This window comes from Myotis brandtii, unplaced genomic scaffold, assembly GCF_000412655.1.
Source record: "Myotis brandtii unplaced genomic scaffold, ASM41265v1 scaffold900, whole genome shotgun sequence".
In the NCBI taxonomy this organism is placed as follows: Eukaryota; Metazoa; Chordata; class Mammalia; order Chiroptera; family Vespertilionidae; genus Myotis; species Myotis brandtii.
The window spans coordinates 23378-35572 of NW_005371695.1; the positions used below are offsets into that span (position 1 = coordinate 23378).

Sequence of the window (12195 nt, forward strand, 5' to 3'; positions counted from 1 at the left end):
GCCCTGCGGGACCCCCCCCCCCCAGTGCACAAATTTTTGTGCACCGGGCCTCTAGTTACTTATATTAAAGCTAGACAAAGACATAACAGGAAAAGAAAACTACAACAAATATATCTTATAGACAAAGTTCTGAACCAGAAGAAATTATTCCTCAATTAAAAAGGTAATACTAGCAAACCAAACCATGCCTTATATAAAAAACTAGAGGCCTGATGCACAAAATTCTTGCAAGAATAGGCCTTCCTTCCCCTGGCTGCTGGCACCGGCTTCCCTGCGGCACACAGGACCCGGGCTTCCCTCCCAGCCCCGGCTTTCTCTGGAAGGTTGTCCGGAGGGATGTCCAATCTAACTAGCATATTATACCTTCATTATTATAGATATTATTCACCATGACCATGTGGGACTTATCCTAGCAATGAAAGGTTAATTTAATGTCTGCAAATTAATATAATACAATTAATAAAAGACTACACAACATATTCATCTCAATAGATTCAGAAAAAGCACGTGATGAAACACAAGGACTTTTCATGATAAAAGCAATAAAAAAGTCTGGGACAGAAAAGAACTTTCTTTAAAAAAAATTTTTTTTATTGATTTCAGAGAGGAAGGGAGAGGGAAAGAGAGATAGAAACATCAATGATGAGAGAGAATCATTGATCCGATGCCTTTTCCATGCCCCCTACTGGGGATCGAGCCTACAACCAGGGCATGTGCCCTGACCTAGAATCAAACTGAGACCTCCTGGTTCATAGGTTGATGATCAATCACTGAGCCACTGAGGCCAGGTGAAAAGAATTTTCAATTTGATAAAAAGCCATCTATAAAAACACCCAATGCTAACATGAAACTATGTAGTGAAAGAGTTAATGATGTCCCTTTATGATCAGTGACAATACAAGGATGCTTGCTCTTACCACATATATTCAATGATGCACTGGATTCCCTAGTCAGGGCAATTTGGCAAGAATAAGAAAGAAAAAGTGTTCAGATTGCAAAGGAAAATGTAAATCTCATTCACAGATAACATAATCTTATATTATAGAAAATCCTAAGGAATTCACACACAGAGAGACATACACACACAAAGTATTAGAACAAATAAATAATGAATAAATGAATTTAGCAAGGTTTCAGGATATAAGATCCAAATACAAAAATCAGTGCACTTCTTTAATTAGCAATGGTCAAGATCAATGTAAAATTTAGAAAGCAACTTTGCTTACAATAGCATTAAAAAGGATAGAATTCAACACATAGGAGCAGAGGCAGTGACTTGGCAATCCGGAGACACATTTGTTGGGGGAAAGGACACAAACCACAAGGAACAATATTTCACAGACAAGCTAAGTTGGCATTCAAGAGCAAGGCTCCTGGCTTTGGATTCAAGATGGTGGAGTAAGATTGCTTCTCAACCTTTTGGCTAAGATCAAGTGTAGTGTCTGTTCTTATCAGCTTAATATCTTATATTTCCACTATCTATAATATATTAAATGTATTTTGGGACAGGGAGATGGAATAAGAGCTGCTTCATCCACTCCATGCTTTGACCAGGTTTTATAGTATTTCCAGGAACAGTGCACCAGAAAAAAGAAAAAGATGGTGGAGTAGAAAGATCTTGAGCTTACCTCCTTTTATTGATTTCAAAACTACAACTAAATGTAGAACAGTTACCTCTGAAAATGACCTGAAGACTAGCGGAACTTACCTAATGATATAAAGAAAAAGCCACATTGAAATGGGCATGGGAGATAGAGACTGAGTAGAGTCAGGACCCCCCTAACCCACTCTCTTTGCAGTGACCCACAAAAGGGAGGCATATCACAATAAGGAGGTCCACATCAAAGAACAAGGGGTCTGAGCCCCAGCCTGGGAACCAGCACCAGGAAAAGAAGCCCTATAAGATATGGCTTTGAAAATATGTGGAGCTTATGGGTGGGAGAACCAAAAGGCTGTAGGGAAATAAAGTTGTGCTCTTTCTGAGTCTCAGCGGAAAGGCAGTAGTCTGAAAAGCACCCAGGTCATATGGGAAGGTGATACATTAACTAATTTTAGGGAGTGGGCTGTAGGGACATGGATCTCTTTTCTTGAGGAACAGAAGCAATTTTTTCCCTTTCTTTACTCTCTTCCACCTACTTGGTCTGACACTAGTAGGTACCATTTATGATACTCTCCATTAACCTCTAACATTGTCACCCCACCCTGGCATTTCCCTGAGGAACCACCCAGCTGGAACCTCTTCAAAGCAGCTCCTGCCCTGCCACACCCTATGGGTATTCTCAGTTGCCACCAGCACACACTATTGTGTCTACAACAGTCAAGGCTGGGCCTCATAGCTAGCCACACTAAAGTCTTGCTGTGTACACAGCATGCCCACAGCAGCTGCAGCTAAGCCTTAGAACCAGTTGGGCCAGGGACCAGCCTAACCCGCTAGTGTGTCCTGAGCAGTTGTAGCTCAACCACAACAGCAGGAAAATTCTCTGGTGCACCTGGCTCTGCTGATAAGGTGAGAATCCACCACTGGACCCATAGGACACCTTCTAAATAAGGCCACTTTTTCAAGACCAGTAAACATAACTTAATCTGCCTAGTACATAGACACAAACAGGTAAAATGAGGAGACAAAGGAATATGTTCCAAAGAGGAAAAAAAATCAACACAAAACCCCCAAAAAGAGAACTAAACAAAATGGAGGCACCCAGCTATTGTTGCTCAGTGGTTTAGCATCAATCTATTAACCAGGAGGTCATGATACAATTTCCAGTCAGGGTACATGCCTGGTTGCAGGCTCAGTCCCCAGTAGGGGGCATGCAGGAGGCAGCTGATCAATGATTCTCATTCATCATTGCTGTTTCTATCGCTTTCTTCTTCTCCCTTTCTCTCTGAAACCAATAAAAATATATTTTAAAAGTTATTTTTTTAAAAATGGAGGTAAGCTGTTTACTAGATAAAGAGTTCAAATAATAGTCATAAAGATGCTCATCAAACTCTGCAGACAAATGGAAAACTTCAGAAAGGAGATGCAAACTGTAAAAAGGAACCTATCAGAACTGTAAAATATAACAACTGAAATGAAAAATACACTAGAGGAAATCAATAACTGATCAGATGACACAGAAGAATGGATCAGCAATAAAAAAAAAGACAGGATACTGGAAATCACCCAATTGGAAGATCAAAAAGGAAAAGAATTAAAAAGATGAGGATAGAATAAGGAACCTCTGGCACAACATCAAATGAACTAATATTTGCATCAAAGGGGGCCCAGAAGAAGAGAGAGAGGAAAGTACAGAAAACTTATTTGAAGAAATAATGGTTGAAGACTTCCCTAACTTGGCAAAGGAAACAGCCATCCAAGTTCAGGAAGCATATAGAGTTCCAAATAAGATGAACCCAAAGAGGTGCACATCAAAGCACATCATAATTAAAATGTTAAAAGTTAAAAAATAAAGAGAGAATCTTAAAAACATTAAGATAAAAACAACTAGTTACATGCAAGGGACTGCTTATAAGACCATCAGCTGATTTTTTATTATACACTTTGTAGGACAGAAGGAAGTTGCACAATACATTCAATGTGATAAAAGAGAAAAACCTAAAACCAAGGGGAAATTTGACTTGCATTTACTGTCCTCTCCCCTGCCTGCCCCCCCCCCCACACACACACATTTTTTCTAGTGCTTGAGTTGTTTATACAAACATTAATTTTATTTGAGTACGGAAAAATATGATCTCTTTATCCATTGGTTTGATAAATTAGAAGGCAGGGCTCTATAAATTTCAATGGAAAGAGTTGAACAAAAGTCCTATATACTATGTTGTTGGTCAAGGCCTATTAAGCATGAGGATGGGAATTGAGGGAAGGTAGAGAGCCCTGCTGGTGACCACCCTAATTCTCTAACATTCTTCCTTGTGGTTTAAAAGCAATACTTCAAGTAAAATAAAGTTGCAGGGGTCTTTTGCCTGTCTGGTGGTAATTATCTTGTATATACATTTCCTTAGAGTTCTTTAAGTAATTAAGAATTGTCAATTATCAAAATCATATTTTTGAATATTATTATATTGCCCTGGCTGGTTTGGCTCAGTGGATAGAGCAACAGCCTGTGGACTGAAGGGTCCCGGGTTCAATTCTGGTCAAGGGCATACACCTGGGTTGCAGGCTTGATCCCCAGTGGGGGCGGGAGGGGGTGGGAGGTGCAGGAGGCAGCCGATCAATGATTCTCTCTCATCATTGATGTTTCTATCTCTGTCTCCCTCTCCCTTCCTCTCTGAAAAAAAAAAAAGAATGTTACTATATTAGTTTATCAACTTTACCTCTAAGTGATAGCCACTTTTTATAGACATTAAGTGCAAGGTAGGATTTCAATGTTTCATAAGCCTTCTGAAATTGCATACAAACTGAAGAGGTATATATAAATATTACTCTCAGATGGAACATTGTATATTCAATATAGACACTAAGCTGCAAATAGATAAACACTAGCTTAGAGTCATGAAGGCACACCATCAGTGGCTCAGTAAAGTAAATGAGTGGTTGAACCCACTCATATTTTCTGAAGCCAGAATATCTTTTCCTTCTTGTAGTGGAAGGGCTATGTCCTTAAGCACAATTGAGAACATTGTCAGTAGTTACAGGACCTGCAGTCCTTGACCCCCACAAGAATCTTAGTGTTGGAATATGGTCCTTTAAGATGTCACCCAAACCACTGATATTCCTGGTGATAATGAGAAAGTCACGAAGCTTGACTAAGCAACCCCCCAGGAAACAGATTTCCAGGAAAAGGGAGAGTCCCTGACCCATTTACCTTGCATCCGGAAGTGCAGATATATACTGAGCATTGCACAAAAGCATGCAAAACCCAGTACTTGAGCAGGAATTGAGTTCAATATGTGAATGAAGTTATATCGGGACACTAGAACAGAGAGAGTTAGAATTAATTAATGAGAAATGCAGAAATCGGGGGCATCACTGACCTAAGGAGCATTATCAGAAAAAGCATAGCAATTATCCCATGCCCACTCAACCTAGATAGGACTTAGGATGTGAGTTTAGTTTGTGGGTGGTGGCAGGGCCTAGTAAAATTGGACTTGTAGACTAATAGGGCTAAGAGGAGTTTCTATTCCTAGTTCTTAACACCTAACCTACCACAAGATTAATCTGTCTGGGGGGACTGGAGAGAGGTTCTAGGAATCTTCATCACATTTCTGGGGATTCTGAGGATTGTGGGACTAACCAGATGTAGCTGTGGTGACACTGAGCTGGCTGAAAGAAAAATCTATCTGTATCCACAGACTCTGAATATATTTACACCTTTCAGCTTGAATTCCACTGTCAAGGAGCTTATTTTTACAAGCTAAACAGAGATAATTAAAATGTTTTCCCATGTATTACTAAAAGTCCACTCAAAGACTGTCATGGGGAAGCAAGGAAATTCTAATCATTGTTATATAATGGGTAGATATGTATCAGTAGATTAGATTTTCACAATGAAGAAAATACCCAGGATACTATGCAACAGGCTGTCACATGAGTTGATAAGCTTCACGACCATTAGGTGTGCAGGCAGAAACCTGACACTAAATACTGGAAAGAAGCACAATGAGTAGAGCATGATAATTGTAGCCAAACACATCTGCATTCCAATCTTGGCTCTGCTACTTATGAGCTATGTGAGCCATGCCATCCTCATCCATCAAATGGTGACAATAATAGCACTGCCTTTCAGGCTTAATTTAGATAAATTTTGTGAAATTATTATCACAATGCCCAGCATAAAGTAGGCACTGAATAAGTATGGTGTCAGGTTTTAAGGATCTGGTAAAAAAAAAAAAAAAACAACAACAAAAACACACAATGAATTATATCCTCTCTGTTGACTCATCTTCTCACCTCCATTAAATTGTTTACTCCATCTCCAAATTCACATCCCAAATCTAGCAGTTTACTCAACTATATATGAGCTACTTTGCTTGGTTATATTTTGGAAGAAGAGTTGTTCTTAAAAAAAAAGTCTGATGTACTTGTACCTGATGGGCCACTGTATCATTCAGTGATCTATTCATAAAGATGTTATAGTCATTTAGTTTAGCCAGAAAACCCTAGGGAACAGTCTGGTTACAAAGGACTTGTTGGTTTAGAGACCTATTTCTTTTTCATGTTAGTTTTGTTCTAGTCCTCAAATGGAGATAGTATCTTAAACATTGATGGCAATCTGTGCAGGCAAGGAGATTGTGATAAAATTAAGTGTATCCTAGAGCAAGACTCAGGGTTCACCCATCACTAAATTATTTTAAGTGAATCAGAGGTTGGATACATTTAATTTTGATTGAATAGACTCTTACCTAAGAGAGAAAGCACACCTGATGAGGCATAGAAGTAACTGGGCCTACGCAGCTCAGGAGACATTTATACTGACCTTATTCCTCCAAAGACCCTTGTCCTGGGAAGCTCCTAATTGAGAGGTGTGGAGTTTAACACTTCTAAAGTGAGAAACAAGCCCTAAATCATTCTATGTAAGGCTTGGCATTTGTTGACAAATGACATACTGCTCTATTTAAGCACCCCATGTGACTTAGGTATCACATTAAGAGAGATGCCCTAAATGATTCCATCTTTGTTGCAGTAGTTACCTTTTCTTTTGAAACACCAGTAGACAAGGAGCACAAAGATAAAAAACAACATCGCAGATGAAAGTATAAAAAAACTCATCAGCCAGTTGTGGACTGGAACAAACAGGGCATCTGAAAGAAAGAGCAGAACAATGTGAAGTTCAATAAACCCATGACATGCATCACTATGGCTTTAGAAATTTTACTTCCCCTTCAGGTCCTGCATTGTCTTTATATTTTTTGTATTTGGGTCAGGGCTAAAGAGCAGTGAAACTGTTTTAGTGACAAGTAAAGAGCCTGAGATTGAGCTTGTTTGGGGAACAGAATTGAAACTGAGGCCAAGTGGCATGAAAGATGTCTCTCTCTTGTCTCTTACTAATATCCAGTACAAATGCTTCCTGATTATAAAGGAAACAATCAAGCAGAACCCTGGACACATAAGTCATGCTCAGGGTTGAGAAGCTCAATGGCTGTAAGAGAGCCTCAGATTTATCTAGAGAGCTCCTAGGGCAGTGATGGCCAACCTATGACAGAGGTGACATGCGAACTCATTTTTTTGGTTTATTTTTCTTTGTTAAATGGCATTTAAATATATAAAATAAATATCAAAAATACGAATCTTTGTTTTACTATGGTTGCAAATATCAAAAAATTTCTATATGTGACACGGAACCAGAGTTAAGTTAGGGTTTTTCAAAATGCTGACATGCCGAGCTCAAAAGGTTCACCATCACTGTCCTAGGGTGTAGAGATAATGGAGACAAAGGTCTTTCTTTTATAGTTTGCATTTTTTGACAAAGTATCTCTTATAAAGTATTTTCCTTCAAAAGGGTTTGTTTCAGTTGCAGCATTTAACTTCTAACCCATATGAAATTTATTTTTGTATATGGTTGCATGCATGAGTCTTTTTATAAAAAAAGTTGGATAAAGTAATTTTGAAGTTAGTATGGAAGAATGAATATCTGTAAATAGTAGAAAAAAGTTTAAATAAAGAGATAGAATTTATTATATCTGATAAAAAACTGCCTATAATACATGGGGATGTAAAGTATAGCATAGGGGATATAATATTGCATTAACTATGTGTGGTGCCTGGTGGGTTCTGCATTTATCAGAATGATCACTTTGTAAATTATATGTGTTTTATATAATTATGTTTTATACCTGAAACAAATAAATTGTATGTCAATTATAATCCTACATAATATGCTAAGTGTCCGGTTGTTCGGTTGTCCGTTCAACCAATCATAATATGCTAATGATATACTAAGGCCGCTCAACTGCTCGCTATGACATTCATTGACCATCAGGGGGCAGACAGTTGACCAGTCGCTATGACGTGCACTGACCACCAGGGAGCAGATGCTCCGACCGATAGGTTAATTTGCTGCTGGGGTCCAGCTGATAGGGACTGAGAGAGATCGGCCAAACATGCCCTGGAGCCCTTCCATGGTCCCTCCCCAGCTGGCCAACCTCCTGTGCCCTCCCCGGCCCTGATTGTACACCAGTGGGGTCCCTCAGTCTGGCCTGCACCCTCTGGCAATCCGAGACCCCTCAGGGGATGTCGGAGAGCTGGTTTCAGCCCAATCCCGCTCAATGCAGGAGCTGCTCCCTGGTGGTCAGTGTGTTCCCCCTGCTCAGCCAGAAGCCAGGCTCAGGGCTGGTGAGCATTGCAGCAGTAGTGGGAACCTCTCTTGCCTCTGCGGCACCGGGCCTCTAGTTAAAAAATAAAGCATAGATCCAGAGACACAGAAACATTGATCAGACCATCAAACCTCAGAGGGAAGGTAGGGGAGGGTGGGGGTAAGGGGGAGAGATCAACCAAAGAACTTGTATGCATGCATATAAGCCTAACCAATGGACACAGACACCAGGGGGGTGAGGGCATGAGTGAGGGGGGTAGGGGAGGAGATAATGGGGGAATAAGGACACATATGTAATACCTTAATCCAGGGGTCCTCAAACTATGGCCCGTGGGCCACATGCAAATACAAATATTGTATTTGTTCCCATTTTGTTTTTTTACTTCAAAATAAGATATGTGCAGTGTGCATAGGAATTTGTTCATAGTTTTTTTTTAAACTATAGTCCGGCCCTCCAACGGTCTGAGGGACAGTGAACTGGCCCCCTGTTTAAAAAGTTTGAGGACCCCTACCTTAATCAATAAAGAAATTTAAAAAAAATGATTACAATGAAGTGATTATATTTATTTTAGAGTAATTTTGTCTTCATGGATATAAATATTCCCATTCACAGCATTCTTCCACAAACATTTTTGTCCTTTTGAGGTCTTTTAGGCAGAGTATGTGTTGTTTTTCAAGTTGGTTCTGCCATCTGCCTTGTGACTATGTATTTTGTGGAGTCTACGTTAAGTACATGCTATTTTCCCCCATATTTTCCTTGGGGGTTTTAACCTTTTTTAAATTATATCTTCACTCTAGTTTATAATTAAGAAAATACCTTACATACTTGTCTTTTGGTTTCATATTTGCCTGTACCTTATATTTGGTACTTTTTAATGATAGCAACATTTTTTTGGATAGCTTTTCAGGAAAAGAAAAGTTTACCATGCAATGTTTTTGCAGATTTCATGGTATGTTAAATGTTTAACATGTTTTAATATTTGTGAATTAAATAAAGGTATAAGAGCTTTATTTATTACATAAAATGTGAAAAAATGATAACAATATAGCTCATCTAGTCCGTGAAAGCCTTTCCTTCCAAGTTTGTTATTATGTAACTTGACTTCAAGTATCATACATTTAATTGCATTAGATATGGCTCCATTTTTAAAATATTATGCTTATTTTAAAGCCTATTCCAATCTGATTCCTATATGAAACCAATAATTGAATATATCTATATAATTCCTTTTAATTTGTATAAGAAGCAACTATCTTTAGTGAAACAGCAGGAAATATCAGAAAGAGTAAAAAGAGGTCCTAATGGGAATTATTTGTTATCATTGATAAACAGAAGAGATCAAAACAAATATTTCTGAATATTGCTCTTTGTCTGCTATGTCTGCTTATTTCCTACCTTTTCCCTTATTCCTTCTCAGATACTTTGCAGGTTTCTTTTATTCATCTAAAGGACATCTAAAAGGTATGCTCCAAAATGCAATTCTAGAATTTTTATTTTTTCTGTTTCCATTCTTTTTTTTTATCTTATCCAGTGTCACAGTTGTAAATACTCTTCTTAGGTTTAAGATATTCACATTATGTCTCAAGCTTGGTCTCTTCCATAGAATTTTAACTCCTAGTCAATAATTTCATTTGCATGTCAGATAAACATGGTCTTATCTCTAAGATATGCTCATTTACACACTTCCCCATCTGAGTAGATGCAAACTTATCCTTCATGACTCAGAACCCTAACTTTATAATTACTCTTTATTCCTCTCTCTCTCATCACATATTCAACCCATCAGTGAGTCCCATTATCACTTCATTTAAAATATTTATAGAATCTTATCAACTCTTACTATTTTTTTCTGCTATACCTATTTCCAAGATCATTATTATATACTCATATCTAGTCAGGATAACATTCTTTTTATCCCCCAGTCCATTTTCTAATTGTCTAAAAGGATTAGAGAGGATTTTTAAGAAAAAAGGCTGTGCTTTTAATTAGGCCAGAAAGAGATTCCCTGAAGTGACACCTGAAGACCCACCACTCTTCTCCTGTAATCAGCCTAGACTTCTCTGCATAGGTGTTAGCTCAGGGCACTGTTGTCGCACAAAGGACATAGTTTTTTTTCCTGTTTGACCTTTGATGTCCACCACCATGATTCTGAAGGTAATATATTGGTCAATAATAAAAAATCTGTGCTTTAGTTCCAAATTTTACTTACTGTTGGTATGACTGGCTTCTCTCAACCTCTTTTTACCTATAAATGGTCATAATAATGCCTTCTTACTGAATTTTCAGGAAGTTTTAAAGGTAGTGCTAGTACTTTAAAAAAGATTTTTGCTTCTACTAATACATTTGTATGACAAAATGACACAAAAACCATGAAATATGGTTATACTTCTTTCTAAGATAAGAAAAGTATATTCAGGAAGGTAAGTGACATCTTTTAAGTCACTGAGCTAGAAACTTGTTAAGCTTACACATGAATACTGTGAATGAAGATGAGGCTCTGTAATAAAATCAGTGCCAAAAGTAACCTCACAGGCTAATTTGATCATAAAGTCCTAACTAGGCAGGTGATGGTGGATAGTCATACCCTAGACCCGTGGTCGGCAAACTACGGCTCTCGAGCCACATGCGGCTCTTTGGCCCCGTGAGTGTGGCTCTTCCTAAGCCTTAGGAGTACCCTAATTAAGTTAATAACAATGTACCTACCTATATAATTTAAAGTTTAAAAAATTTGGCTCTCAAAAGAAATTTCAATCATTGTACTGTTGATATTTGGCTCTGTTGACTAATGAGTTTGCCGACCACTGCCCCAGCCTATCCAGGTGCTGGATGGAAGATGTGAAGTTGCTATTCCCTTTATTGAAGCAAGACTATCCATTGCTTTTGTGCACCTCGGTTAACAGACCTTTGAAATGCCAGAGTGATCCTCTTTTGCAGACTCCTGGGAGGCATAAGCACCCTCAATGGATCACACAATCTTATTAACTATCATGTAATCTAATCACAGGGATTTTCCTGCCTTGCTCTCTCCCACTGTTATGCCCAGATTTCAGGATCCCCAAGAGACCACACCAGGGAGCCAGCTGTGTCCGATGCAAAAGCAAAGAGTCTTTATTCAAGCCTGGGCTTGGCTCCCCTACCCTCCTTACCGACGCAGCGGCAAGTGGCAGAGAGAGAGCTTTGTGGGTAGAGGGGTTTTATAGGGGGGTTGGAGTAAGGGGAGGAGAGAGGACTGTGGGCCCTGCCGATTGGCCAGGTGCAAGTCAGTGTCTTGTTACACAGGATGTGGTCGTCATATCTATGGCGTGCACTTCCCTTGATTATCATTGGTTAGTTTAAAGAAATCCTAGGTGTGGCTAGCAGAGGCTTGGACTTCTTCTGGGAAGAAGCTCCATGCTGAGCACATGGCTGCTGCCCAAAAATGGAGGATTCGGGGCAAGATGGAGGGCATAGCCCTCGCCCTTTCACCACCTCCATGTAATCTTTCTTATGTCCCTCTCTAATTCAAATATATAAAAAGAACTGCAAAACTGTCCTTCTTGTGAGCATGTTAGATCTTGCTTCCAGGCATGTCATCAGTTTGGCTCAAATAAACTCATAAAAATTCTCCACAGGTTTGGACATTATTGCAATATTGTGAGGGTCTAATGAGATAATGCACTTTCCTTTAAAGCTGTAAAGTGCATTTCGTTTCATGGGTTGTAATTATCTTTCTAAATTCTTTCCTCTAAAGCAGCGGTTCTCAATCTGTGGGTCAAGACCCCTTTGGCGGTCAAATGACACTTTCACAGGGGTCACCTAAGACCATCCTGCATATCAGATATTTACATTACGATTCATAACAGTAGCAACATTACAGTTATGAAGTAGCAATGAAAATAATTTTATGGTTGGGTCACAACATGAGGAACTGTATTTAAAGGGCCAGAAGGTTGAGAACCACTG

At 39.0% G+C, this 12195-nt stretch overlaps 1 protein-coding gene across 2 annotated transcripts in view; it reads right to left on the reverse strand.

Annotated features, from left to right (window-relative positions):
• LOC102252095 (selection and upkeep of intraepithelial T-cells protein 8-like) overlaps positions 1–12195 on the reverse strand; it is a 31253-nt gene that overhangs the window by 6437 nt on the left and 12621 nt on the right. For both annotated transcript variants that reach the window (XM_014532619.1, XM_014532620.1), the window contains exons 5-6: positions 6631–6741; positions 4806–4913 (exon numbers count right to left, since the gene is read on the reverse strand). In XM_014532619.1, coding sequence (XP_014388105.1) covers positions 4806–4913; positions 6631–6741 — 219 coding nt within the window. The remainder of the gene's footprint in view (positions 1–4805; positions 4914–6630; positions 6742–12195) is intronic.